A 27,988-nucleotide genomic window follows, 5' to 3' on the forward strand; every position below is an offset into this window, starting at 1 on the left:
AAATCACACTGTTGCCAATCCTTTAGAATCTAAAATCTAAAGGTTTATTCATAAAAAGAAAGAAACACAGATGAGAGCTAAAACTGGTTAAATGGAATCAATTACATACAATAATGGTAAAGTTCTTGATTTAGGCTTGTAGTAGTGATGGGATAAACTGCAGGTTCAAATCAAGTTTCTGGAGTACATCCACAGCTGGGATGGGTCATTCAGTCCTTTGTTCAGAGCTTCAGTTTGCAGCAAGGTTCCTCCAGAAGTAAGAAGCAGGACTGAAGATAAAATGGATGGGTTTCCAGGGTCTTTTATATTCTCTGCCAGGTGGAAGGATACCCCTTTGTTCTTACTGTGGAATTCACAGCAGCAAGATGGAGTTTGGAGTCATGGGCAAGTCACATGTCCATGCATGACTCAGGCCGACACCACTGTTTACATGTTAGTTTGAATGTTCCCAGGAAAGCTCAGATGTGGATTGGCATCCCCCAAAGTCCATTGTCAGTTAAGTGTTTCTTGATTGGGCACTTACTGAGAATAGTCCTTTCTCAAGAAGCTGACCAACTGCTTAAATGAGGCTACTTGGAATCAAACACACTGAGATACAAGTACATAGCCAATATTTATAACTTCAACTACAAAATTGATACATGAATACAGATATCATAATCACAACCAGCAAATCATAACCTTTTTATAGACACCTCACATGACAACCTTTGTACAATATTTGCTGCAAATATATAACAGTGGCTGCAATGATGATCTATACAGTCACAGTTTATGTGAATACTGTCACACAGGACCACTCAAGATAGGTGACAAAAGCTCTCCTCTCCTGGAGCACAAAATGGTGGATGCACAGGGTAGTCAAGCTCAGGCACTGGCCAAGCACCACGGGGTCCACTGGCCAAGCACCACGGGGTCCACCCAATCCCTCTAATTGTAGTCCAGGGGTCTCTGATTCTGGTGGTACTACCCAGGACTATCTTCAAGCACACCAAGGGGTACTCCACCACCTACATATGAAGATGTGCCTCTGACAGATGTATTAGCACTGGGACAGGCAGATCTAGGCCTGTCCAAAAGTTAAGGCCCACCCCCTCAACTAAGTGGGAGGAACCACTAAGCCCGAGTCACAGTTGAGTACTTGCGACAATGAAAGAGAAAACAGAAACAGGTTAAGGGTTAAAGTTATTAAGTCAAAGGTTAAAAATAAGGCAGCCAGAGGGGGACACAGAGCAGAGAACCCCGGACAGTGCCCACCACTCCTCAAAGGTGTCTAAGGAATTTGTAGACACCACCTGGGTAGGAACTCTACCCAGATATGATTGAAAAAGGGAATGGAAATAGACTCCACAGTCACAGAGTACCCCCCATCCAACTTCCTTCTTCTGGTGTGATGGATGGCCATCTTTGCCAAAGCCAGGAGAAGATGGACGAGGAGGGGTGCACAGATCAGAAAAAGCAGGGGAAAATGCAGCTATAACCTTAGTAAGAGGTTCTGGAGGAGCCAGAAGAAGGGCTGCCACCTGATATACCCTACATAGATGTGTACTAGTGTCTCCCTCTCATCACAGGAAGGATATGTATCAGAGGAGTGCATGAACCACGTCAGGTACACGCCTGTGCTCATGGCTCAGAGGAGCCACCAGCTAATATCCCTGGTGGGAAGTGAAACCAGAGTGGAGCACAGACTGGCCCACCAGGGTTCCTTGCCCTCTTCCAGTGGCAGCAGGTCCCGCCACCTGGTGTCGGTGTGGAACACGGGGGTGAGGAAGTGAATAGTATGAAGGGTGAGTGCATACAGATCTTTTCCAGGCATGGTTCAGAGGTGGATCAGTTGGATGTTGTGCAGCCAGCTCAGGTGGCATGTCAGGGACAGCAGGGAGACTCACAAGGCAGGATGACAAGATCCAGAGGGCCAGCGTGAGGAATAGTCAGGGAGCACCCTCCTGCAGCACCTGCTCAAGGAAAGTGGGAGAAGCAGGAGACAAGGCTGCCCTCACCTCCTGGAGCACACAACAGGAGACATGCAGGGTGGACAGCCTCATGTGCTGATCAAGTGCCGCAGGTCTACCCAGTCCCTTTGATCGTAGTCCAGGAGATCTCTAAGTCTGCTGGTACCAGCCGGGACATCCTCTGCCACACCAAGGGGATTCCACCACCTGCACATGAAAATGTGCTTGTGATAGATATGGAGTGGATGAGACAGATGATTGCAGAAAGGACAGTATTGTGGTTATGGCAGCTGAATGCACCCTGGAGAATTGGAGTCCATCCCTGCCTCTGCAATGAATTCCTATGTGTTGCTAGACAAGTCACTTGAAACTAATTTTTTCAGATGTGGTCACTACTCTTATACTCCTCATTTCCTGGGACCAGATTTGCAAAACTGCTGAGCAATCACAGCTACAATTGAAGTTAATGGAACTGTGCTTTGAACACATAAAGTGCTATGTAAGGATATGTACTCTGCCAAATTATATCCTAGGTATCTGTTTGGCATCCAAACTTACTGGGAACTTTTTACTTTTATCTCTGTGTCTCGGGAGTGTCTTTTTACTTTTATCTCTGTGTCTCCCCATCTGTAAAATGGGGATAATAATATCCTCTCACCTCACAGGGATGTTGTGAAAATAAATTCATAGAGGTTTGTGAACACTATGATAAAGTTCATGAAAAATTAATAATTCTGCATTGAGAGCAGGGTTTGACTAGTATGTTATTAAACAATGAGGAGAAAACAAAATATTGATTAGTTGCTCATTAAGTGAGAACTGTCTATACTATGCACTGACTGCAGTAGGCTTCTGTGGAAAAAATACTATGGGATCATGTAATTAAAGATGATCTCCTAATGCATAGGCACAAGGGGGCCAAATTAGGGTTTCACTTTAACTCTGGCATTTAACTTTTCAGTGATCACTTGGCAACCTTAATAATGTTCTTTTAGCACATTTGATGTTGGGGTGTGTGTGTGCCATCTATCCATCTATCTTTGTGTGTGTGTATGTGTGTGTGTATCATCTATATATCTAAGTATGTGTGTATATATACACGTGTGTGTGTATTTACACACTCGCCTACAGAGGTGCATACACCTAGATATAGTCTGTCCATATGTATTACAGATCAGGACACATGTACTCAGTGTGTATACAGAGACATGCTAGGTAGGCACACCGGGCTGGGTGGGAGGCAGCTAGACAGGTGTGTGGCAGAGCCCCCTCTGGGTCTGCGCCCTCCCCCCATCCCCTGCCGCTGCACAAGCAGGGTGAAGCCCCGCTCTTCTCGGCCCCCTACCCCATAGGCTCCACACCGGCTCCGGGCGGCGGAAGTGGGTGTAGGGGGCAGTATAGGAATTTCCTGTGACGTCCCGGCCCGGACTCCATTAGGCTGCAGCTGGGCAGAGAAGTGACAAACCCAGCGGCGCGGAGCAGGCCGGGCGCCTGGGGCGGCCGGGCGGGGGCTCCAGGCAGCGGCGGCGGCAGCAATAACAAGAGGGAGCCCAGAGCGGGCGGCGGCGCTGCCTCCGGGACCCCGGGGGGGACAGGGCCCCGCTCCTCCTTCCCTCACCTCCCTTCCTCGCCCCCCCCGCCCCCCGGCTTCCCACCACGGCCGCTCTCGGCGAGGAAACTCTGGCCTCCGCTTCCTCCTCCTCCGACTCGGACACCGGCGGAGCCTCCCCGCCCCCGCGGAAGAAAGCCCGGGCCTCCCCGGCGGCGGCGGAGGGAGCAGGCGAGCCCGGGGCTTCCGCGGGCAGAGCAGGCCTCACCTCGTCCCAGTCCCCCTCGCTCTCCGCCGGGCTCGCCCCCCCTGCCGCCCCGCTCAGAGGCAGCGGCAGCAGCGCCATGCAGGCCAACGGGGCAGGAGGAGGCCAGCAGCCGCCGCCGCCGCAGGGGCCGGCGGGCCCGGAGCTGGGCTGCTTGGGCGCCCAGAACGGCGAGGCCTCGTCGGGCTCGGCCGCCGGGGAGCAGCTGGCTCACGCCAACGGGCTGCTGCCCTCCGCGGCCAATAGCAGCGGCGGCAGCAGCATCAGCCCCGGCGGCCTGAGCGTCAACAACGGGGTCCCGGCCGCCGGGGGCCCCGGCTCGGCCGCCGCGGAGCTGGGGGGAGGCGGCGGCAGCGCCCTGAAGAAGAAGAAGCGGCTCTCGCAGTCCGACGAGGACGTGATCCGGCTCATAGGGCAGCACCTCCACGGGCTGGGCCTCAAGTAAGTGCCCGCGCCTCTCAGAAGGGAGACCGGTCCCTTTCTCCCTCATACGGCGGGGGGCTAGTGGGGGTAAGGGAGCCCCACACGGCGAGGCCCCGTTTTCCTCCCCTTCCCCTCTAGCGGTGCTATGTGGACCCCCCCCCCCGCTTCCTCCTCCACAGGGACCAGGAGGGAGGCTGGGTGGGAATCGGGCTCCGGGCCCCTCCCCTGCTGTAGGTCCGCGCTGATGTAGCTGAATTGCACATCGATAAGGAGAGAGGAGTCAAAAGTGGGGGAGGGGGCTGGCTTGGTGCAGGAGTGGGCCGGGGGAAAAGAATGGTGCTGGGAGACTTGTTCTGTTTTAGGGCACCATTTGTGCCCATGGGAGACAGACCAACAAATCTGTTTATGACCCACATACGTAAGATTTGGACGGTGGAGGGGAGGAAAGGGGCCGCCTTCTCCCACATACTACCTTGTCACAGCTTGATATCCCATTGTATAGAGAGATCAGTAAGTGTATATGAAGGGGAACTGTGGGGCAGACCTGATGTGTTGAAAATAATGACGTGAGGGGCCTGTCTTCAAGGCTCTTCCATTCAAGCTTTGTACATTCGAGACAGACTGTCTGAACCGTGGTGGGGAACAGGTAGAGCTTCCTCTGCCAGAGATGACAGTATGAAAGCCCAATCACATACCACTAAACTCAGATCAATACAAATGTGGTAGTGGGGGCGAAGTGATCTGGTGAACATAATGGAGCCTGGACACTTGGAGGTTTTTGTTTTGTTTAAGTCTTAAGAGCTCAGTGGTTAATTGTAAACAAACCAACCAAAGAATTAAACCAGTATTTAGGATTCTGACTGCAGAGCCTGTGTTCGTGTAATTGGATGAAAGCTTTTGTAGGTTTGGTTTGGCCATATGTCTAATAGCTTTTTCAAAAGCTATCTATAGAGTGAAAAAATTAAAATGACAAATAGGTTGGCTCTTCCGTGGCTTAGAGCACTGCAGTATTTTTGGGTGAGTATGCAGTGGAGGGAGGCGAAATAAAAATACAGAGAGATGAACCATCTGAATTTTATAAACACCCCTCTCCCCCTTTTCTAAATAAAACATAATAGCAACTAGGTGGATACTGAGATTTTCGGAGGGCTCCTATAGATGATGCCCCAGAAAATAAAGCTACAAGGGAAGTACCAAAGGAGAGATGGCAAACTGTTGTGGGGCTGGATTGATTCTAATGAACTTAGTACATAAAATAAAATGCACCACTGACATAGGAGGCAGATTCTCCACAGCAGGAGACAGCTTGTGACTGTTTATAGGCTACACCACAGTAAATATGCTATTTTTAGCACAAAAGGGGGAGGGTTACAAGTTAGTGGGTTTGCTTATTTTTTATTTTAAGGAACGAACCTTTTAAAGTCCTGACATGAACAAAGGCTAGGACTATCTCTGCAGACATCTTAATACAGAGCAGTAGCAGCCCTTTATACCCATTCTCTATTGAGGGTTATAGAGGCACATCTAGTGTTTATAACCTATATTTTCCTCTGTGTAGACAACTTGCTGCTAAAAACTGGTTTATTTCTATCTAGACATGCTTGTCCGAGATAATTAGTTAGTCAAAGACGACCATCTTGGCACTTCATGCAAGTTTTCAAACCAATCAACCACTCTTGTGGATAGAGAGCTGTCTATTGAAGTGAATTGAGTGATTGGAATACTTATCTGTTCACATGTTTCTGAATCTGGTTATAACTCTTTTGCTTCATAAAAAGTCAGTTTTTATCTATTGCAGGCTTATTGCAGTGGGTGGTGCATTTTAAGGGTAAAATTGGTCAGTTTTTTTTTACACTGTATCTCTCCTGCAGCCAGACTGTTGATCTTCTCATGCAAGAGTCAGGATGTCGTTTAGAACATCCTTCTGCTACCAAATTCCGCAATCATGTAATGGAAGGAGAATGGGATAAGGTAATGTATGTGGGGCATATAGGACTGCACAACTACTGTTAAATGTATAGTATGTGAAATGCATTTCATGGTTCTTCAAGCTTATGTTTCTTTTTTATACCAATTTTTGCAGGCTGAGAACGACTTGAATGAACTTAAGCCATTGGTGCATTCTCCTCACGCAATTGTGGTAAGAAACACATCTTGAATTGTTTCAGATATAGTTTGGAATAATTGTAGTAATACACTTTTTTTGTACCTAGTTGAGAGTTAATGTATTTATTTTAGTAAGCAGCTTGAAGTCTCAAGCACAATACTAATTTGGTCTCCTGTCATTTTGTAGTATGTGAGAGAGAGAGCCTAAAAATATTAAGACCAATACTCAATGTATTTAATGTGTGAATTTATTAAAGTCTTTCTTCATGGATCAGAATTCAGATTGTGTACTCTGTATATCTAATTTAAAATCCATACATTGGATAACTTCAGTTGAAACTGTTTATTTAATTCAGTTACTTTAGAGAAATTTGAAAAGTGCTTCTGAGTTTGAAATAGCTAATTTTTATATGTTTTCTTAAAGAACCAAGCTTAGATACAATGTAGAATACCTAGGTACTGTGGGAGTTTGCATACTGCAATAGAATGTTATGGGAATATAGTCGCTGTTATAGAAAATGAACAATACTGTTGCTTTTCTAGATAGCATTTAAAGAACAAATATGTGTGTGTCACTCTTTGGAATTTTTGTAGAGCTTTGTCCTCTTTTAAATTATTTTTAAAGCAGACCAGTCTGGTAATGTGTGTTCACGCTATGGTTTCGATTCTGTGACTTGACAGAGTTACAGCTTATGTGGTTTCAATAACTTCGTGGACTCTGACATACAAAGAGTTTCTGGTTTTATTTCTATGACCCAGGATCAGAATGGTTACATACAGCCCTAGTCTTTCTTCAAACATCTTTTTTACTATGTTAAATTTAGTTTTGTAGTATTTGAGGAGCAAAAAGTAACACTGCTTTTTGAAGTGCCTGTGGCTGTACACAGTGAGGAATCAGCTGATGGCTGCTTAGCTTTTTACTTCTAGCTGATTCATTTTGTTGTCAGGAGGAGAGTTTCCTGCCTGGTGGGGGAGGGGAAGAGAGAGAACAGGAAGTGAAGTAGGAAAAACAGATGTTTAACAAAACATCAGTGGCTGCCTGAAAGAAGTTACATCTTGTTCTGTAATTGTGTGAAAGTTTAACCCCTCCAAAGTCTTTTCTATTAAGCTATAGTTCTAGTACCTGTTTTTTGCTTTGCAGGCTAATATTGAAAGGCAAGCTTTTTAAAAGACAGCAGGAAAAAAAACCTGGGTCAAGACAGACTATACAAACAGAATATACCAAAATAGTGTGTACATTTTCAGTGTCTCCTGAGGAGTGAGAATTCAGAAGCCTGTTACATTCCCAAGAGTGTAGCATCTATTGAATTTAGAACTGTGATAACATTTACATTTTGGGGATATGCGTTTTCGCGATTCCGTTCAAAATGGTGCTGTCCATTCTAGTTCATGAAAAAATTGTCAAACTATGAGGATTTTTGTACAATAGGTAATCTTGACGAAAGAGGAAAACAAGGACAATTTGCTTTTAGAGAATCCAAAGTATGAAGAACAGGAGTACTTGTGGCACCTTAGAGACTAATAAATTTATTGGAGCATAAGCTTTCGTGGGCTACAGCCCACTTCATTGGATGCATAGAATCCAACATATAGTAAGTTGGAAGTTGCCATACAAACTGTGAGAGGCTAATTAGTTGAGATGAGCTATTATCAGCAGCCCTAACCTTGGGGAAAATGTACTCCAACTGAGTAAAACTTATAGAAATGTGAATTTTGTTTTCAGACTCTACCTTCTCTAAACTAGATTGATGCTGTAAAGTGTATTTTGTTCATCTAAACTGAGTCTGATGAATAAAAAAAGTAACAAATACTGACTTTAATTTATTTTCTTACTACTGTACATGTGGCAGACTTCTTTTTAAAAAAAAGATGTAAGGTATGGGGATAGGACTTTATCTGTTTTATCATCCATATCTTTAGAGTCAGACGTTTTAGTATTTGAATTTTTTTTAAAAGCTATTAATAAACTTTTATAGGGGTGACCTATCAAGTTTTTTTTAACGCTGATTGGAAGATATTTGTCTGGATTATGTTATGGTTATTGCAAGATTTCAGTCCAATTTAGAGCAATAAGTAGCAACTGTAAAAGGAAAGCTCACTTGATTTTTTTAATTTTTTTACAAAAAAAAAAGTCTAAGCTGTGACAATCTATAGAACATAATCAGATCTAATAAAAGATGATTAAATCTCTGGGTTTTGCACTTTCAGTGATGTTGTAGGTACTTCTATTTATTTTAAGGGGTGGGGTTATCTTTCTCCCACTCATGGCCCTAGTGGTGGGGGGAGTTAAATAATTCAGGTTTTTGGTTTTTTTGTTTTTTAAATCACTAGTAATCTTACTAGTGCCTGGACTTCATCTATTTCCACCCTATCATGAAAAAAGTAAAACAACTCAATTCAATGTGAACGCACTTTGGCAACTTTATATTGACGATCTTCTGGTTTCTGTTTTTAAGTCAAACTTTATCATAATTTTAGATTTTAAAAAATGTGTTCATTCAGCTGATGTTGAACAGCACTTAGTAGAATAAGTGCAGTAAATCGCCATATCCTTTAGGGAAAGAAATGCTGTTTGTGTTTTATGAACCAAGATCATATGGGTTTGGGTTTCTGAATCTCAACCTGGCAGTTTGACCACATGTATCTGAAGTTGAGTGGGCGGTGGTGTGTGTATGTAAAAAGTCAATCTTACTGACATTTTGCTGTAAGCTTTAATAGGCTAGGGAATCTTACTTTTATTGTGACTTGGTCAAGGGTGATCTGGATGTCAAAGTTTTCACAACTTCTGATCAAAAATGAGCTATGTGAACATAGAGTTGTACTGCATGTATTTTATAAATTGTCTGTGAACATGGGCATAAAGTGCCCATAAAGTGCTTTGAGATCACAGATGGAAGTGCTATAAATGCTGCATATTAAGGTACAAACTACTGATCTAAGTTTAAACTTGTGGGTTCATTAAACAGCTGCTGCATCTGGCCTGAGCTAAAAATGAAAAGTAGCCTCCCCTCTTAGTTAATATGTAAACACCACTGAAAGGCAATTGTGCCCTGTACTACCGTTGAGTAATATGGCTAGTCATGTCTGTACTTCGTGTAACATAGTATGGGGGATGCAGTTGGGTGAGGAGCCAGAAGAAAGCCTTATCCAGAGTAGTGGACCAAACATGAAAATCAAAACTTTCTTCTGGTGTTAGGTCAGAGGTGGGCAAACTACGACCCATGGGACCACAGGCTCCAACTTTTGTTGGCGCTGGAGGGTGCTCGTGCCCCTCTGCCCCCTCCCTGCTCCTGTTGGACCTCTCCCCTGAGCATGCTGCATTCCTCCTTCTCCTCCTTCCCCCCCCCCCCCCCCAGTGCTTGCTGCGCGAAACAGCTGTTTCACGGCACAAGTGCTGGGAGGGAGGGGGGAGAAGCAGGACACGGCAGCGCGCTCAAGCGGGAGGCAGAGGTGAACCGGGTCAGGGAGCTGTCAGTGCGTGCAGAGCACCCACCAATTTTTCTCTGTGGGTGCTCCAGCCCCGGAGCACCCACGGAGTCGGTGCCTATGCACAGGATCCTTCTGCCCGGCCGCTGAGCTCCTGGCCTGGGAGGCTAGCCCCCAGCCACTCCCCCACTGTTTTCCCTCCCCTGCAGCTCCTGGGGCAGTACAGCAGATCTGGTGCTCTGTGCTGTGCAGTGGCGTGGCTGACTCCAGCCAGGTGGCGCAGCTGTAGCTCCGTCAACCGCTGGTCCTCCAGGCAGCGTGATAAGGGGGCGGGGAGGTGGATAGAGGACAGGGGAGTTTGGGGGGAGTACTTAGGGAGTGTGGATGGGGGTGGGGTGGGGAACGGGGGGTTGAATGGGGGCAGGGGTTCCAGGGGGGGCAGTCAGGAATGGGAGGAGGGGTTGGATGGGGCGGCGGGGGGCAGTCAGGGGTCGGGGTTCTGGGGGGGCCATCAGGGAAGGGGGGGCCCATCAGGGGGCAAGAAGCAGGACGGGGGGCCGGGCCACGTCTGGCTGTTTAGGGAGGCACAACCTCCCTTAACTGGCCCTCCATACAATATTTGAAACCTGATGTGGCCCTCAGGCCAAGAAGTTTGCCCACCCCTGTGTTAGGTGGTATTTTCAAAAAATGTAAGGATATCCACTTTGGTTTTTGGCCCAGGCCAGCATTTCAGTCAGTGCACTTGTAATTTCCAAGTGAAATTTCACTTGTCTACACTTGATTTGGGGTTATTCTGTCAGATAATGGTATTCATCCTAGCTAGGTGAATTTGAGCATCACACTTTTAAGAGAAATAGCACTTCTACCTGCAGTTATGTTCAATGATCATTTGAATTCCAACTGGGGGCTCTCAGGTTTCCTAACTCTATGGTATCAGATAAAGGCTTGTCTACACATGAAAATTAATCTGGAATAAACTAGGGTGTGAATTAAGAGCAGATTAACTATTCCTTATTAACTCCATGTGGAATTAGTGTGTCCACACATGGAGGTTAATCAGGAGTAATTTGCTGTGTAGAGAAGCCCTAAAAGATGTAATGATTCCTTATTGGAAGGGGATACACTCCAGGATCCTCTCGTGTTTTCCTTTTGCTTTCACTCAGAGGCCTTGTACCTGGTTACCTAAAAGAGAGTTGCTAGATGCAGCTTCCTCTAGTTTCAGTCAATGGCTTTGCTGGATTGCCTAGAGGAGGCTACTCAACAACAGCATAAGAGTTTCTGTCCCAGGAATGGCATGCACAGCCTCCCTGTGGACAGGAGAGCAGAGATCCAGACCAGTTTAGAATAACTTATTTTGCTGACATCAATCAAGTGACTTTTTTTTTTTGTTTTGGGGGGGGGTATTTAAATTGGGTTGAGGTTTTGTTAAACTTGCTTGAAAAAATTGTGCTATTGTTAAGTGCCACTATTAGTAGAGTATCTTATTTGATTTTTACAAACCTGCCATAGGTGGAAAAACAGAATATTGAAAGTTAAGGCCCTGATTCTTCAAACCAGACACATAACTTTACTCACATAAATATTCTCATTGACTTCAACAGGACTATTTATGCTAAGCATGTACATAAATGTTGCAGCATTAGGAGGCTAAAATTATATTTTTATTAAACTTCTCTCTTAGTGGTGATGATTGTCACTTCAAAACAAAATTGCTTTGATGTTAACAATGAAAAATTATTTAGATTTTCAATATACTAATAAAATTGTTATGAATTTTTTATATATGCAAGTCAGTTTTTCAAAAATAAAAGCCTAAAGTAAGGTTCCTAAATGATATACGAACACACATTCCATTGACTTCAAACCACAAACACAGATCAAAACACTTCAATTTTCTTGATTTCAATTTGAGGACATTCAGAATATCAAAAGATGGTGTTGCTTGTAGTTCTAGAATGGGCTATTTGCTTATCTGGTTTGCAGGGTTTTCACAGTAAGGATGTTGATGGGGCCCTGACTTTGCTTTTTCAGCTTGGATGAGTATTTTAAGAGAAACCACTAAGAAGTTCATATTTTATATAGAATCTTTATATAACTAGGAAACTAAGGAAAAGTACAAAACATCCAGTTTCGTCCCGTTTTATAGTTTAAGCACTGACAATATATATACTTAAACCATGTAACATTTTTCAATCCTGATTTTGCTCAACCCTGTTCAAAGCTTAGACCCTAGCAATTCTCTATGTATGGTCACTTTAACATTGAACCAATTTTAGTGTTAATTATGTCATAGAAACAGCAGAATGCAACACTTCTTCCTCAATTCATCTTTAATGCTGTACATCAGGTTTAAAAGGAAAGGTTTAAAGGACTTTTTAAAAGGAAAATATGCTCTGAACCAACTGTGAGAATGTACATATTCAGCTGTCTTGGCAACAGTACTCTGCCTTGGTTGCTATACACAATATAAAGGCTGAACGTTGGTCAATTTTGACATGCTTCTTGTACTAGTATGGATAAAATGAGTCATGGAGGCAGTGCCTCTGCCTTGCTTTTACAGGGATTTCCATGAAATTGCTGATATTGGCACAACAACAAAAAAAACATTTATTATTTTCTCTTCTCTTTTCTTCTTCCACAGAAATGGCTTTCATTACCTGGCATAATGGTCCTAAAAAGGGGTAGAGGTAGTGATTGGATGAAGTAGTTATCTCCATGCAGATAAGGGAAACCAAGAAAAAGTGAATGGATGGATACATAGGAAACAAAATATTGTCTGAGATAATGCTGGGAGAATTGGAGAATATTCAACACGAAGTTCTGGATAAGAACTGAGAAAACAAAGTTTTAAAAAACCCCCCACCAAACTTCAGTGTATGTGGTGATCACCTACCATGAGGAACCAACCCCTCCACTTTCCTAATAAGTGGATAGGAAGTACTAAAAGGGGAAGGCTGACTTCTAATGACTCATCACCCCAAAATCTGCAACATTATACCTGTAAAAAATTGTACAGATACTCTGTTTTCTAATGGGCCTCCTCTTCATGCCGTATGCAAACAAACTGAATATCTGTGCACTGACAGAGAATAATATAAAGGGGGTTCTCACCTATCTGGTACAGGACATCAGAGTACTGGAAAACTAAGATGCTATAGTATGAAATTAGCTACAAATATCTGTCCGATGATGCATATCTAGCTAACTTCATACAATTCTGAAAGCTATACAATAAGTCAGCAGTTTTCTTTCATGTACATGAAAACTTGATACATGTGGTTTGTTCTCAAGAGTTACAGAAGGTCTGTTGCACTCAATGTTTTAATGAAGTGTAGTAGTCATAGGCTGTATTCATAATCAATCTGGAATGCATTCCAGTTGAAGAAAAACAAATATTTTACCTAAATGTTTTAAGTTCCCTCAAAAAGCATCAGAAAAAACCACTACTAGATAAAATATTTAAGATCTATATCTCTCACCTAGTCAAATGCATAGCAGGAATGAGATTTTTATGAGACTCATTGTAGTAGTGTATCTTTCTCCATGCCATTGTGATGACTGTACTATATATCTTAAACAACATGAATGAGAGATAACTAATGTTCTTTTAAAATATTGCTTGCATAGTCAGTCAAATGTTAAATTGAGTAAAACTCAAATCAAGAGACACTCAAGTAATTTAGCCTTTAGTCTTAAAACTTAGGATTTTTTTTAATTTACAAAAATTATTCTATATATCTTTCAATTAAGTTCTAGTTATTTAAATATTCTATTGTTAGCAGCTCAGAACATTTCAGCATTGAGCTATTGTATGGAAAAACAGAATTAAATGAAACTGATCAAATAGAACAGTGTAGCTACTCTATCCAAGGTGAAGTGCAAAAATGAACAACATGCAGTAAATCATGTAAAGTTAAGGTATAACAAATGTTTTATATTTCTTAAGTGTCTTGATTTGAAGAGGCTAGCACCTTGCTCAATTATATAATGCACTAATATGAGTAAATACAGTGTTGAAAAGCTGATGGTCTTTGGGGTCTGCTGGACTCACATGGGGAAAGGCGATGATCAAATATTGAAGTGTACTTATGATCTGTCTTGCACTTCATTCAGTTTCTATAGAGATGGGGAAAGCATAGCAAGTCACTATTTATTTTATTTATTTATTAATTAAAAATTTAATTTTGTTTCACTCTAGATATTCTCAGGTTTTCCTCTTACCCCATTACTTGTTGAAGGCCTGGGGTTTGTCTTTTCTCATGGCGATAGCCACTAGCAGCAGTGGAGACAGGCAAAAGATGCATACATCAAGTGGCTGTGCTTATATAAAGTAGAAGCAACTAAACGGTCTCACTTTCATCTTAAGGATCAGCATGTTAAGAAATTTTGGGGGCTCCAGATTTTAAATGTGTAACTGAATGCGTTCCTTCATTTTGTGTCCATGAACATGTTAACATAATGACTATTGATGAGAAATGTGAGAAAATGTGTGAAGGTCACATTGGAATTCTGATAGGAGTGAATATAGGCTAAGTGAGCCCTAAATGTGGGAAGCTATATCGTTCCGCTTTCAGTAAAAAGAAGATGGCAGTGTTAATACTTATGGAAAACAAGTTTAATTTGCACGGTGCCTTGTTTTGCCTAGTTGCAGAGTTAATATGTTGCTACAGCATGTTATACAACTATAAAGAGAATCCCTTGGTGAGCTCCTACATAATCTGTGTAAAACCAGTTAGGGGGTTGACTTGCTGACCTACTGGTCATGCTTTGTACAAGCATGCAGCATACTTTTTTTAAAGATTGGGCATGAGATTGAGGGAATCCCATGTAATCCTAGTTTGAAGGATAGTGACTGAAAGGGATATGGGTTCAAAATAGGGAGAAGAAGATATTCAGAGCTCCAGTAGGCAGGTGGAAAAAATTTTTTTGGGTCACTTCTAACGTAATTACCACAATTATATTGAAAGACCAGGCAGAAGTAATGATACATTACATGTAGCTGTATTTCTGAAGGGTATAGTAGAATGGCTTCTATTGTTCTGTTTAGGCTCAAACATTTTCTGAAACTTCATTCAACCTTTTTCCCCTGACTGCTGCTTTCTGTCATGTCAGAGGATGAAGTTCTTGCTGCTACAGCAGAAGTACCTGGAATATCTGGAGGATGGCAAGGTCCTGGAGGCACTTCAAGTTCTACGCTGTGAACTGACACCACTGAAATACAATACAGAGCGCATTCATGTCCTCAGTGGGTAAGGGTGTTTAAGCTTGGACAATTAGTTCTACAGAATATCCTGAGGGATTGTGTAATTCTGTGGAAACAAGTGCTGGTCAATATTTCCTGAGCCCTCTCTTCATAACATTAAAAGTGCACATGAATCATGTGGAATAAGTAAAATTAATGTCTTGGTAAAACTGAAGCACTCTTCTCCCTTTTGGGCCCACTCCTGTTGAAGTCAGTGGGGAAAACTCCATTGCAGAAGTAGGGTCTCTTATCTCTTCCCCTCCTTCTTCAATCTTTAGTACTAACTTGTTTTAAAAATCTGAATTATTTATGCTGTTGGTGATCACTACTATTTAAAATGGCAAGGGGAAGAAATTTATTATACTGACAGTATTGTTGTATCATGATTCATATCATATCCTTATTCATCCAAAATAACTGTTTATATATACTGCCTTTATGGTATCAGAACCTAAACTGATAAGGACTGGAATTGTGTCCTTTGAAGGAAGCATGTTCAGTCTCTTTTTTCCTATAGCTGAATAATTCTCAAGTTGGTAGATGTAGGGGTTGGGTTGTTTGTTGTGTGTGGTTGTGTTGTTTTGTTTTGGAGTGGGGGGAGGGGGTGCAACATGTGCACAGTCTTTCTTTTTTTCATCTCTCCTGAAGACCAGTCTAAACAAGATCTGTTTTGTCTCTTATCCATTACCTTGCATTGGTACCTTCTCTCCTTAAAGCTTTCTAGTTAGTGACAAAGCAAAAGAGAACTAGAGCAAATGGCTATTGTCCATCACCCGGACTCCAACAATAAATCTTACTAATGCATTGTATCATCACCATCCCAAGGACGAATTGCAGAGCCTGGTAGTGTTGGCGGCGTTGACAATGCTATTATGCTAGAAATTCAGAAGTTTAGTATGATGCAGCTTGAAACACATCTGTATACCTCAAACACACTGGGATCAGTTAGCATAGTAAATTTTGTTTACATCTAGGTATATTTTGTGCCATCATTGACTAGTCAAACTTCTGAGTCCACTGAGTTGGGATTTTTGTATTGAAATTCATAAGCTTTTGGGTTAATCTGCATGGGGGGGAAAACAAAATATATTGCTTACAAAATAAAGCATCATTGTTCCCTTTAATTTGCCCCAGTCTAGTCTTTGACTCCTCATACATTTGTCCAAGCTTTCACTTGAGTGCAGGTTGGTCAGGAGTGACTGTTTTGTGTGTCCTAAAGATCAGTACATTCTGGCTGTAATAAGTTGATGTGAGAGGGAGGTCCCAAACAGAGGTCTCTCTTCTTAGAACCCCCTCTACCCCACCTCACTTAAATATGAATTGTAAACAGGAACATCTCCATATACACCATCCTTACAATTGAAAAAAAATTTTAAAAGGTTTAGACCATAATAGGACTTTTCATTCACTTTGTTTTAACAGGTATCTGATGTGTAGTCATGCAGAAGACTTGCGTGCAAAAGCAGAATGGGAAGGAAAAGGAACAGCTTCCAGATCTAAACTCTTGGACAAACTCCAGAGTAAGATGTTTAATGTTCAGCATTTAAATAGATTTTTCTAAATACACCCCAAATATTTTTCTAGTACATTCCATTTAATAGGATAACTTTCGAGGAAAGTTTATTTTAATTACACTTACTATCAATGACTGGTGCTTTATGGGGAAGGTAATTCTGGTTAATGGGAATGACTGAGTGATTTTTTTTGTGGGTCTTAGGTCTTGTGCCTCTCAATCTTATGCTGCTTCTAGCTGTTTGTAATAACAGCTTTCAGTTCTCAGTGTCTCTGCTATATGTAGAAAGTATATGAATTGTTTTCACTGCTATCTGCTCTGTCAGGTTGCTTCTTCCATGTCACTTACTTGTGATAGGCCAACATGTTGGATGTATTGCAGCTGCCCTTGATATTGACTCGGAGACTGTCTGATCCTAGAGCATTGGTATCTCATTTCAATTCTATGGGTCTATCGTATAAAACAGTAGTTTTCAACCTGTGGTCCGCTGACCTTTGGGGTGGGGTGGTCGAAGATTTCCGAAGGGGTCTGCACTCCCATTTGAAATGTTTGAGGAGTCTGCAAATGAAAAGAGGTTGGAAAGCACTGCTGTAATGTGGTGGACTCTACTGCTCCATTAATAGCAGTACTAACAGTGTGTTATCTTTTAATTGGGAATTCCTCATAGTGAGTACAAAAGGTGGTCTAGTGGAGACTCACAGTTGAGGATGTTACTGGTAAAATCAGCGTGCAGCAGTCTACTTTGTATAAATGAAACTTTTGCTGATCAAAAGCAACAGAGAGCTGAAAAAGTGTAGTTCTGTTTGAAAACGTCAGTGAATCTGAGTTCATCTTTGGGTCCTCAGTTACACAGTTGTAAACCAAGTTGAGCAGTTGGATTTTTTTAATTTAGTGCTTTTTATTGGTTTTTATTCAGTAAAGATCTCAAAGATAAAATGTGCATTTGTAACTTTTGTGGGTATTTTTTCTTTGTTTTTGTTTGTTTGTTTGTTTTTTAAGCATACCTACCACCGTCGGTGATGCTTCCCCCAAGGCGTTTACAGAATCTGCTACGTCAAGCTGTGGAGCTACAACGAGACCGGTGCCTATATCATAATACCAAACTAGATAACAATCTAGATTCTGTGTCACTGCTTATAGACCATGTTTGTAGTAGGTAAGAATTTCTTTTTCTACTTTTAAAATTGATGGTATTTTTTTAAAATATATAATACAATCCACTTACATAATATTGTTCCTTTGAACTGTAGGTACATTTGTTTCAAATTGGAACATGCTGGAGTACACTGGGAAAAGCCAGGCCCATTTAGCTGACTAACTTTAACTGTTTGTGCAGACAAACTCCGGAACATGTATGAAGATGCTTCTTAATGTCTGGCTACTTCTCCTTAAGGGAATGAAATTTACTGTTTAATGTGATGGGTGTATGTATTGAGGATTTAGCCTTAATCTAGGTGCACAAACTCGCAACTTATTGGCTGCAAGTTTGATTATTCTGTCAGTGTCTAATAGCTATCAAATTGTTACTACCCATTCTTTGTCTTCAAACTTCTTGGATGCGTAAGGTAAATCTATGTTTACTGTTCAAGGTCATATTCCAGATTTAGCCTTTAATTAATGAATGCTATTACATTTTAGAAGTTGAAATTAAATAAGAACACGCAATTCATTCCACTCTCTAATTCTTGGTCATAGCTAAAAATGTGTAATGCAAACTGAGTAAGACAGAACACACACATACATGTTTTTAAATTTGGCAACGTTTGTTTCATAAGAAAACACACACATTTCTTAACTCTTACATATGAGTGCAAGTTTCACATGTACACAAACTCATTGATTGTTTAGATAATAAAGGAATTTTTTAAAACTAAAGTAACATTGGTGTTGCTTAGAAATTTAAAATGTTGTGAAACTTGTGCAGGCACCAGGGAGGAAGTAACTCAATGGTGGTATATCATGCACACAGAGAAACAGTTGCTGTGTTTTGAGTATTTTTCTTCAGACAATTAAAGCTCCTCAGGGATCTAGCAGAAGTGACATGAATGCAAGGACAAAGCTTGTAGATATTTCAAAGGTATAATTAGGGGGTAAGGCCACAAGTTGCCGGACACTGAAGTAGCACAAGAAAAGGGGATGGTGTTTTATATTTTTGGTGGTTGGAGTAGCAGTTCAATTCTTTGGCTCATAATTAAGATTTTCTTCATATTAAATACTTACTACAGAGAGCTGCTACTAACTTCTCAGTACTCCCCTGTAATTCTGTTTGTCTCTAAAAGTTGCCAGTATCTCCAACCACATGGGATTTTTAGCTTTAGACTATTTGGTATCTATTTTTTAAACTGAAGATTTCCATTTCAATAGTCTTTTCAATACTTTTATTTAGAATCTAAATGACCATCTTAATATAACTATATGTTCAAGTAATTGTTTTGGCTTTAGACTTTTGTGCTTTTAACTGCCACAATGTCTTAAATTCCTTTCTTCAATGGACTTTTGGCCGTCTCACTTCATTTCAATTCTGGGGAATAACTAGTGGTTTGAAGGCTTTCTTTAATGTATGTAGGAATTGGGGTCCTTGTGCTTCAGAAAGGATTCTTAACGTTAGGGCAGTAATAAATTGTGTACCGTATTGATTTTTAATACTTACTGCCAGTCTAGAAGTGTGTTTAATGCTGTGTTTTGTATCCAGCTAACAAGAGAGTGATATCAATACAATCGAGACAACCTCCTTTAAGATGTAGTGATATAAAATAATACAATAATATTTGATAAGGGCCAAATGTAACGAGACTGGGCTTGTCTAAACCCCACCCAAAGGAAATATATGCCCACATAGGTCAAACTTTTATCTTTTTCTAATTTTGTATCCTCCACACCCAGATGTGCATACTGGGTGTGTATGTATATGTATATATATATATATCAATTAAACCATAGTCTCATGTACCCCCTTTCTTCCCCTCCCCCCTTCCCCCCCAAAAGAAGACACTTCAAAACAAAGGCTTCCACTCTGTCCTCAACTCAACCTATTGTACCTACCTATTGCAGGGGTCTGAGATCAGTATGTGGTGCGCCGTACATGCTGCAATGCTTGGGCATAATGAGGTGAGTTAAAGACAGTGGAAGCCAGATTCTGGATTTTGTGTTTAGGCCTTTTTAAGTATGTGTAAACAAATTGATAGAATTAAAGTAACAGTAATCTAATAGTTTAAAAAGACAATGAAACTTGGATAATGTTAAAATTGATAGGATAGTCTACTGGTAACTTCCACTTTCATATTTATTATTATTATTATTTATTTTTTAATGGCGTTAATCTGTATGGATTTCTGACAATATTGGAATTGGGCATGCTTATATCACATTAACAGATACAATACTGAGATAAACAGACAGGATTGCTGCTTCTCAGGAGGTGGAATGATGGAGAGGGCTCAGGGTGGTGGGTGAAGCTTTTTCACATTACTGGCCTTGTGATAATGGAGAATTTAATGGTGGGCAGGTGGGGGACCCTTTCCTGCATCATTTTATTTTATAATCAACCCAATTTTAACTCCCCCAACCCTTTTTGAGAACTAGAAAGTGGAGTCTGCATACTTACCTGGTTCTCCTCTCCTACCACTTCAGTTCGTAGTTGTAGGATTATGCATAGGAAGATGACTTTTATTTAAAAAACACTGAAGGTTTTGGGAGCAAAGTGAACATTTCCTCTTGCCGATATTGGATTAGCAACACTGTCAGTTTTGATGGTGTCTGTTTGATTAATCAATGTTTTCATTGTAAACGCTGGAAATAAATTCACTTTCACGTTTTTGTTAAATTATTATTCCGGTAATTTTAATTTAGTTCTTTTGGTCTGTTTTTAAAGGATTAAATTTAGAATTCTAAACCTGTGAAAACACAGTAACTGGTGAACCATGGTGTTGACATGGTGGAATAAAGCATAAGGAAACACTAAGGCAGGGGTAGTCAGTAGGTAGACTGGTGATCTGGATTTGGCCCACGGATGCTATTGAATGGACCCTGAAATTTTTTTATTATTTAAAAAAAAAAAAAATCCAACATTTTTTTTTTTTTTTTTTCCTCTGGAGTCTGGACCTTGATTATACCTTGACCGAGAAATTTGGATCTTGACAAAAAAATAGAGTACCCCTGCATTAAGGGCTTGTGTACACTTGAAACACTACAGTGGCACAGATAATCCACCTCCCCGAGAGGCAGTAGCTAGGTCGACAGAAGAGCTCTTTTTTTTTTTTTTTTTTCATGGCACGTTAGGTAGGCTTAACTTCATCACTCGGGTGTGGATTTTTCATGCCCCCTAATCAATGTAGCTGGATCGACCTAAGTTTTTAGTATGGACAAGACCTAAAGTTTAAGTGCGCTATACTGAGCAGATGAGTAATAAAGGACTTTTGTGAAAGCAGAAATGTAGAGAATCATAGAATATCAGGGTTTGAAGGGACCTCAGGAGGTCATCTAGTCCAACCCCCTGCTCAAAGCAGGACGAATCCCCAATTAAATCATCCCAGCCAGGGCTTTGTCAAGCCTGACCTTAAAAACTTCTAAGGAAGGAGATTCTACCACCTCCCTAGGTAATAACAGTATGAGAAGTATGATTGAGCATGAGTACTCAGTTAACTAAACAAAACCTGTTCAAACTACTATCCCTCTTAACCAACATCTTGTCTTGTGGAACAGAACTTGATATTCTTGGGTGGTTACATCTTCTGAAAACAGTGATTGAGTACCTGTTTAATACATACATCACTATCTGTGAGGTGCAACTTCTGAGCAACTTGCTTCGTTAGTTGAGTGAGAAAAACGTCTCTTTTCTCTCCTTGTTTCCTTGCATTAGCGTAAGTTACTTGCATGGACTCCTTGAATCTGTCAGTGACGGTCAGGTCTGCTGCTATAAATGATGCTTGTGTACCATGACTTTCATTCATTAAGTTGATATTTATATGTTCTTGCACAAAACCATTTAGTGTATTTTTTTTAACCATGTCCCATTTTTTAAAAAAGGGATAGCAGCTTTAGAAATACAGTATTAGAACTGGCAGAGCAGTAGTAAACATTAATAACAAATTATGCTTTAAAACAAGTCTTCCTATAACCACCGTGTCTCAAATTCAGTTTACACAGTCCTAAGATCACAAACTTCTCGATTGTCTAGAAACAGTTACGGTACTGGGAAATGCCATTTGAAAATACCGTGTAACCCCTCAGAACATATTGAATTAGGCTAATTTTCTATTTAACCATTCTTAAAAACCACAAAGCCATGACTATGGAGGCATGCCTCCAACTCTTTTCAGTTCTAACTAATTGTAAGGGGGGAGGTGGGGTGGTGTTTTCCTGCCTTATGTTTTTCTGATTTTTGGGAGGATATTGCTTGCTGCTCTGAGTAGTGTAATACCAAGAGTGTTTTGCTACTTAAAGAATGCACAGAGAGTATCTTGAAAGGAATCCACATCTTTGGCATACTAAACAAATTTGTAGTACTTTTTTGCAGCATTGGCTTAATTACTTCACTGACTCTTACCAATAAAAATTATTGAATAAAGAGAGAGAACTTATTTTAGGACAGTCACTTGTGTCATGAATTTGTCAGTATTGAGTGTAAGGTAAGATTTTGTAACAATGTTTTATGACTAGTTTTACCTAAATTGTATTAATTTATTGCAGTAACTCCCTAGTCATGGATCAGGACTGCTTTGTGCCAAGAACTGTACAAATACATAAAAAATGGCTCCTGCTCCTGTTAACTTGTAAGCTGTATGGGGCAGAGAGTGTCTTGTGTTTGCACAATGTCTTGCACATTGGCATCTCTAGAAGTTATAGTGACATAAATAACACACACAATCAGCCAGGTGATTTCAAACACTGTATAACTACTTGTAGTTAGTGCCAGTTGGTGAGCTGCAAACATAACCGAACTTCTCTCCATTTTTCTGCATGAATTTAACTTTTTGATGGTAGGATCTTCCTTGACACATAATTGGGGGGAGGGGGATTAGCTGCTATTGAAATAGCTTACTGCTCTGTTTTTGTTTGCTCAGAAGTGGGGTAGTGTTTGTATGTAGTTTGCAGAGTAACAAAATACCTCAGTGATAAACACTATATTAAAAATCTTGTGAGTTTCATTTCTTGAAAATGATCTTGTAAAAGTTAGTATTTCCATTACTCCTTTTTAGCACATAATTAATCACTTCTGTGGAGTTGCCAGAAATAACTAAAGTGAAAAGTTTGTAAATTGTTAATTTATTAACCTTAACTTTTATTACACTAGTGTCTAGAGGCCCAATCAGATTGGTGCATTGACTGTTGTATGTCCTAAAAAACTTTAGGAAGATCCAGTTAGTGTCCTGAAGATCTTATTTTAATTTGAGACACAGTGAGTGTAACAAACAATAGGAAGGAATGGAGAGGGAAGTCTGAGGATAACAGTAAGATCTTGTGACTTAGTAGATTGGCTATATTCACATCTTAATGTTTTTGGGTCATTTAGGGGGGTTTCTTTAATGAATATGACTTTTTTTTTTTAAATCACCAATATCTAGTGGCCCTCAAACTAGACTGATACTGGCTAGTTAATCTTCATAATGAGCTTTGAAGACGATCCTGTCTTTTTTTTGAACATACATGTTAACTGCAGAAATCTTTACTTTTATAATTAGTTTTTACCAATTGTTTATCGGATTGTGTTTAACAAACCCTATGGTTTTGTTTTTGCTTTGTTTCAGGAAACAGTTCCCATGTTACACACAGCAAATACTTACAGAGCACTGTAATGAAGTATGGTTCTGTAAATTCTCCAATGATGGAACTAAACTAGCAACGGGATCAAAGGACACAACTGTTATTATATGGCAGGTTGATCCAGTAAGTGCTCAGACTTTAACGTGTGTGTTTAAAGATAAAAAAGACCTAAACTATCTGCATTTCTTCTGAATCATGCAGTGTTTCTTAAATTTTCATTGTGCTTTTGCCTAAGGCTTTCCTAAAGTTTTTGGTATTATTTCAGTGAAGACCTTTATTTTAAATCCTCTTTACTATTAATTATTTGAATTATTTTAAATAGAAGTCCTGTTCACCATTTAAACATGCCACCCCATCTTTGAATGATAAAATGTTCACAGACCATATAGAAGTTTCATCAACTATCTACTAGTTGCCATTGTACATACAACTTGAGGAACTTTTCTTGATTCGTGTTCTGTGAAAACCTGGCAAAACTCATCAAGAAAGGATGTACAGTTTTTTTGATTTTTTCCTTCAAGACTAAGTTCTCCTGACGTTTTAAATTGTTACTATATATTGCTTATTTTCTTCTGCTACAAGAAACCAGCCAAATCTCCTTACCCTAGCTATTGGATATCAGTATCTTTCCTGTCTGTATTGTATTTTCTTGTAAATAAAATGCTTGAGCTGTCACTCTGAGATTATTCAGGTCCTAGTGATATGTTGGTGTTTCAACCGCATTATGAATTGGATGAAATTATGTTCAGTTACTAATTGAAAACATATTAGGAAATGTGCCACAAATACATATACATAATGTACTATATGATATATGTATATACATATCAATGTGCATGTGCACACACAATATTCTGGTTTCTTAGAGTTGTAACTCAAACCTTTTGAGAAGACTTTAAAAATTATACTGGGTTGTTATAAATTTGCAAGCTGCTCCTGCGTCCTGCAGCAGGATCTGAGTTGAAGGAAAGTCTCCTCTTCTTAACCCCTCCCCCCCCCTCCCCCCAAAAAAAAAAAAATTAGGAGGGAATATACCAGTTGAACTCTTTACTTTTGGGGGAACGGTGGGGGATCTTGAAAATAGTTAACAGACGAGTTGTGTGTGTACATACAGCTTGGAAAAACTTACTGCTAAGGATTCTCAAGGCTTGGTGCTAGAGATGATTTTTAATTGGAGCCAGACCACTCTATAGTTTATAAATGTCAGGAGGCTGTTAGAAAAGAGTTCTCTTTTTTTTTTTTTTTTTTTTTTGTAACATGGATTGAAAGTTCTAGCTTATTTAAGGAAAGCGATTTTAAGGGCAGATCTGTGGTACAAAATGGCACCTCCAGTAGTAGCAAGTAGTTTCATAGTGAATCATTAATTATATACTATTTAATCATACCAAAATAAATGCACTTTAGGTGTTTGAAATTGTGCCAAAATGTTAAGCAAGCAAGGGTCACTAGAAGAACAAACTAGTGAAACACAGCTTTTCTAATGGTGGTTATTTGGAGAAATTCCAAGAAACTGTATTAACTCTGTTAACAATCAGTAGATTTGAAATGCATTCCTGAGTAAAGCTGAAGGGAACACTTTTGTTACAGGCCATATTGAAGATGGATTTAAATTGCATTAGGCCGTACCAGTCATTTGGTTTCATAGTTACCAGGGCATATGGAGTTCATTTATTTCTCTTCCCATTGTTTCAAGTAATTGTTGAACGTAAACAAAATAACTGGTTCGAGAGATTGTCAAACTTTATCCCAAACTTATTCTATTCCCTATCTATGTGCTGATAGGGAAACATTCTTCAGATTTTCAGTCTATTTGAATCCTTTTGGGTTCTATCAATAGTTCAGCAAAGAGTATTCAGACCCTCATATTTGCCCTGAAAATAAACTTATCCCCATCCCCGAAAGTCCAGTGTAATGAAAATGCTGCTGCTGAAATTCTTTCTTTCCTGTCACTCTGACTATCCCACGCACATTGAATTCAATCTGGTCTCTTGCATCAGCTTCAGCCTCCTCACCCAGAGGCTCTACAAACTTATCTGCCCCTATATTTTTGCTCTCACTTTCTCCTGCCCTTCTTCCACTACTTTCAGTCCTACTAGACTGCTCACTTATTCTGATTCTGTCACGCCAGTTAGTATCTTGACTTAAATGGGACCACTTATGGGGAAAGATACTCTACTCTACCTTTGGTCTTTCTGTTTTGCCTACTTGCTATATCTAGAAGAACTACCATGTGTCCTCTCCTCAAAATCCATCCTTAAAGACACGCAGAATGAAAAAGTTTCCTGCCATGGTCGCCTTTTCCTGAACTATTGTTCCATGTCTTTTTTTGTCTTGTCTTGTCTGTCTTAGAATGTGAGTTCTTATAGTAGGAAATGTTGTAACTGTTTGTTTTGTAAGGGGATATCAGCTTAGTGTTGTGAAAAACAATATAATTATGTTGACCCTGTTCAACACTTTTTGTGGCGTTTTTGGCTTTGAAATTGAAGTAAATCCATACTAGTTTTGTAGCTGTGCTGCCACAGCTGATCACCAGGCACAAAGAAAGAGACTTAAAAATATTTACCAGAAGCCAATGCAGAAGCTTGGGGAATGGAGCTGCAGGGGCAGGGCCTTGAGGTGTGTGTTAAACTTACATTTGTTGTTATACCTCCCCTATAATTTCCTTGTTGGAAGGAAGATTAGATCTTTCCCTTTCCTCAGCGCCTCCTTGCAGTTGGAGTGGGGTGAGATCTGTCTCATGGAAGAAAGGTTGCCTGCTATTCTTCAATAAGACAAGGGCCATTGATCGATCCTCCGTTGGACTTTCAGCATTTTGGTAGAAACAGACCTTTCAATCTCTGGGAGTAACATGGGCTCCGCCTCCTAACTAGTTCACCAGTTTCTGACTCCACAACTACAGGCAGGTGAAAAACAGACCTCTCCTTGCAAAGTTTAGATTAATAACCGAATTCTGCTGGTCTGTTGCAAACTTCTAAAATCTGGAGCAACTGGATTTCAGAGCAAAAAGACCTAAGATTTTGGAGGGCATGGGGAGCACATAACTGGCTATAGGGGGGAATCTTTCCTGCCTGAGGTACTGCAGCAGCACATTTTCCCCTTGCAGCAGCAGAACAGCAAGTGGTTTGGCAGTGAAACATGAAGAAAGGAGAACTTTGCTTTTCTTGCTCTTACCCCCATCATCGAATGCGTGGACAGATTTGTCTTTTGTGTGACAAAGAGAAGGATTTGGTGGTTGCAGCCTCTCTAGCAAAGGGATTGCCTAGGCGTCCCTCTCCCGGTGGACACAGAAGGAGGTGCAAGAGAAATGGCAGGTGACTGACGTGCCCTCCCCTAGCTGGTGAGGGCAGACAGTTTCTGACAGTATCTTAGAGCCTTCAGCCTATGTCCTCAGTGACTGAGGACCAGTGTGGCCACAGAGAGATCGTGGTGTTTGTTTGCAGATGAAGAACAGCAAGGTGAAACCAGTGAGGGGGGACTTTAGGACCTGCCCTCAGCCATTCATCTAGCCCTCTTCTGTGTGCTTTGAGGGGTTTTTCTGTTTGGGCATATCTCCACTCAAGAATCCAGCTCACCTGTCTATCCGGTCTTATCGCAGATTCTCCAAGGTTGGGGACTGCTCACTTCCAGGGTACGGCTTGAGTCAATTCAATTTTATTAAATCACATATGCAAATACAAAAAGAGAAACTCCGTTTAAAACAGCAACATCCATATAATGCATTAAAATGTCAATCGGAACTTCTTCAACGTAAGGTGTGAAGGGCAAAAACTGCCACTGATTTAATTACTGGTGATTGAGAAAATACTAAAAACATTATCTCTTTTGTATAAAGTATTTATTACCATCTCAAAAGGCAAAATCTAACATGCACTCAAAAGCTGGGAAATTCTACAATCCATAAGAGGACGTGGATCTTCCAACACTCTCTATTTATATGGGCAAAAACAAAGATGGGAAGGAACCTTTCCATAGCAGCCTTTAAGGACAGCAATTTCCATGGTTTGAAATCTTAACTGAGTATTGCCTTACATAAATGAGGATTTGATAACTCATTCAAATATGGTTCAAAAACATGGGCAGTCTTCAAAATCCTGAACCATAGCTGCATCTTTGTTTGGTAGTATCTGTCACTCTGAGTAGTTGACTTAAGTTGATGTAAAAGATATTGATAATAAGTAAATAATAGAAAAACCTAACTTAGCTATAATAAATTGAAGAGTTTTCTACCATGGACATAAGGAATACCCGGGTTGTTCTCCATCTCCTGAAGGTAAGGACAGGACAATCTAAACCTTGGAAGTACCTCTCAGGCTCTCTGACCAGTGGAATCTTGGTTCTCATGGAACCTTCCTACCTGTGCCACCCAAGCACCCCTCCGCTTCCTTCACTGGAGGTACTGCCTCTCTCTGTCAGGGGGGAGTGGAATTCTCTCCAAGATCCCAAGTGAAAGAGCTGCCTTGAATAAGGCTAAAATTAAAACAGAGGGAGGGATTGTTGGAGAACTCACTAGGTCCCAGAATGCATTCCAGAGTTCCTATATATATATCCCAAGGAGTCCAAAGAGCCCCAAGCAAAAGGGGAGATATTGCCTGTCCCCTGAACAAGAGGATGTGCAAAAAATGGATGCAACAAGGTGTACTCCATTTCCTCTCCTCCCCATCATAGAAAAAAGCCAGAGGAGTTGAAGGTAAGATTCAAGGCCCTGATGGCTAAAAGGAAAAGTGCCTAGACACATGTGACTCACCCCTGC

The 27,988-nt window shown here is 40.7% G+C and overlaps 1 protein-coding gene across 4 annotated transcripts in view; it reads left to right on the top strand.

Moving 5' to 3' along the window:
- Window positions 1-3,497: 3,497 nt before the first annotated feature.
- The window catches only part of WDR26 (WD repeat domain 26), a 45,730-nt gene continuing 21,239 nt past the window's right edge, over window positions 3,498-27,988 (top strand). Inside the window, exons 1-8 of one of the 4 annotated variants that reach the window (XM_077813693.1) lie at window positions 3,498-4,207; window positions 6,061-6,160; window positions 6,273-6,329; window positions 14,834-14,970; window positions 16,386-16,483; window positions 17,476-17,632; window positions 19,462-19,584; window positions 23,223-23,361. In XM_077813693.1, coding sequence (XP_077669819.1) covers window positions 3,846-4,207; window positions 6,061-6,160; window positions 6,273-6,329; window positions 14,834-14,970; window positions 16,386-16,483; window positions 17,476-17,632; window positions 19,462-19,584; window positions 23,223-23,361 — 1,173 coding nt within the window. In that variant the 5' untranslated portion in view covers window positions 3,498-3,845. The remainder of the gene's footprint in view (window positions 4,208-6,060; window positions 6,161-6,272; window positions 6,330-14,833; window positions 14,971-16,385; window positions 16,484-17,475; window positions 17,633-19,461; window positions 19,585-23,222; window positions 23,362-27,988) is intronic. The other 3 variants (XR_013345708.1, XM_077813691.1, XM_077813692.1) reach the window with 3 other exon arrangements.

This window comes from Eretmochelys imbricata, chromosome 3 (genome assembly GCF_965152235.1).
Source record: "Eretmochelys imbricata isolate rEreImb1 chromosome 3, rEreImb1.hap1, whole genome shotgun sequence".
Classification (NCBI taxonomy): domain Eukaryota; kingdom Metazoa; phylum Chordata; order Testudines; family Cheloniidae; genus Eretmochelys; species Eretmochelys imbricata.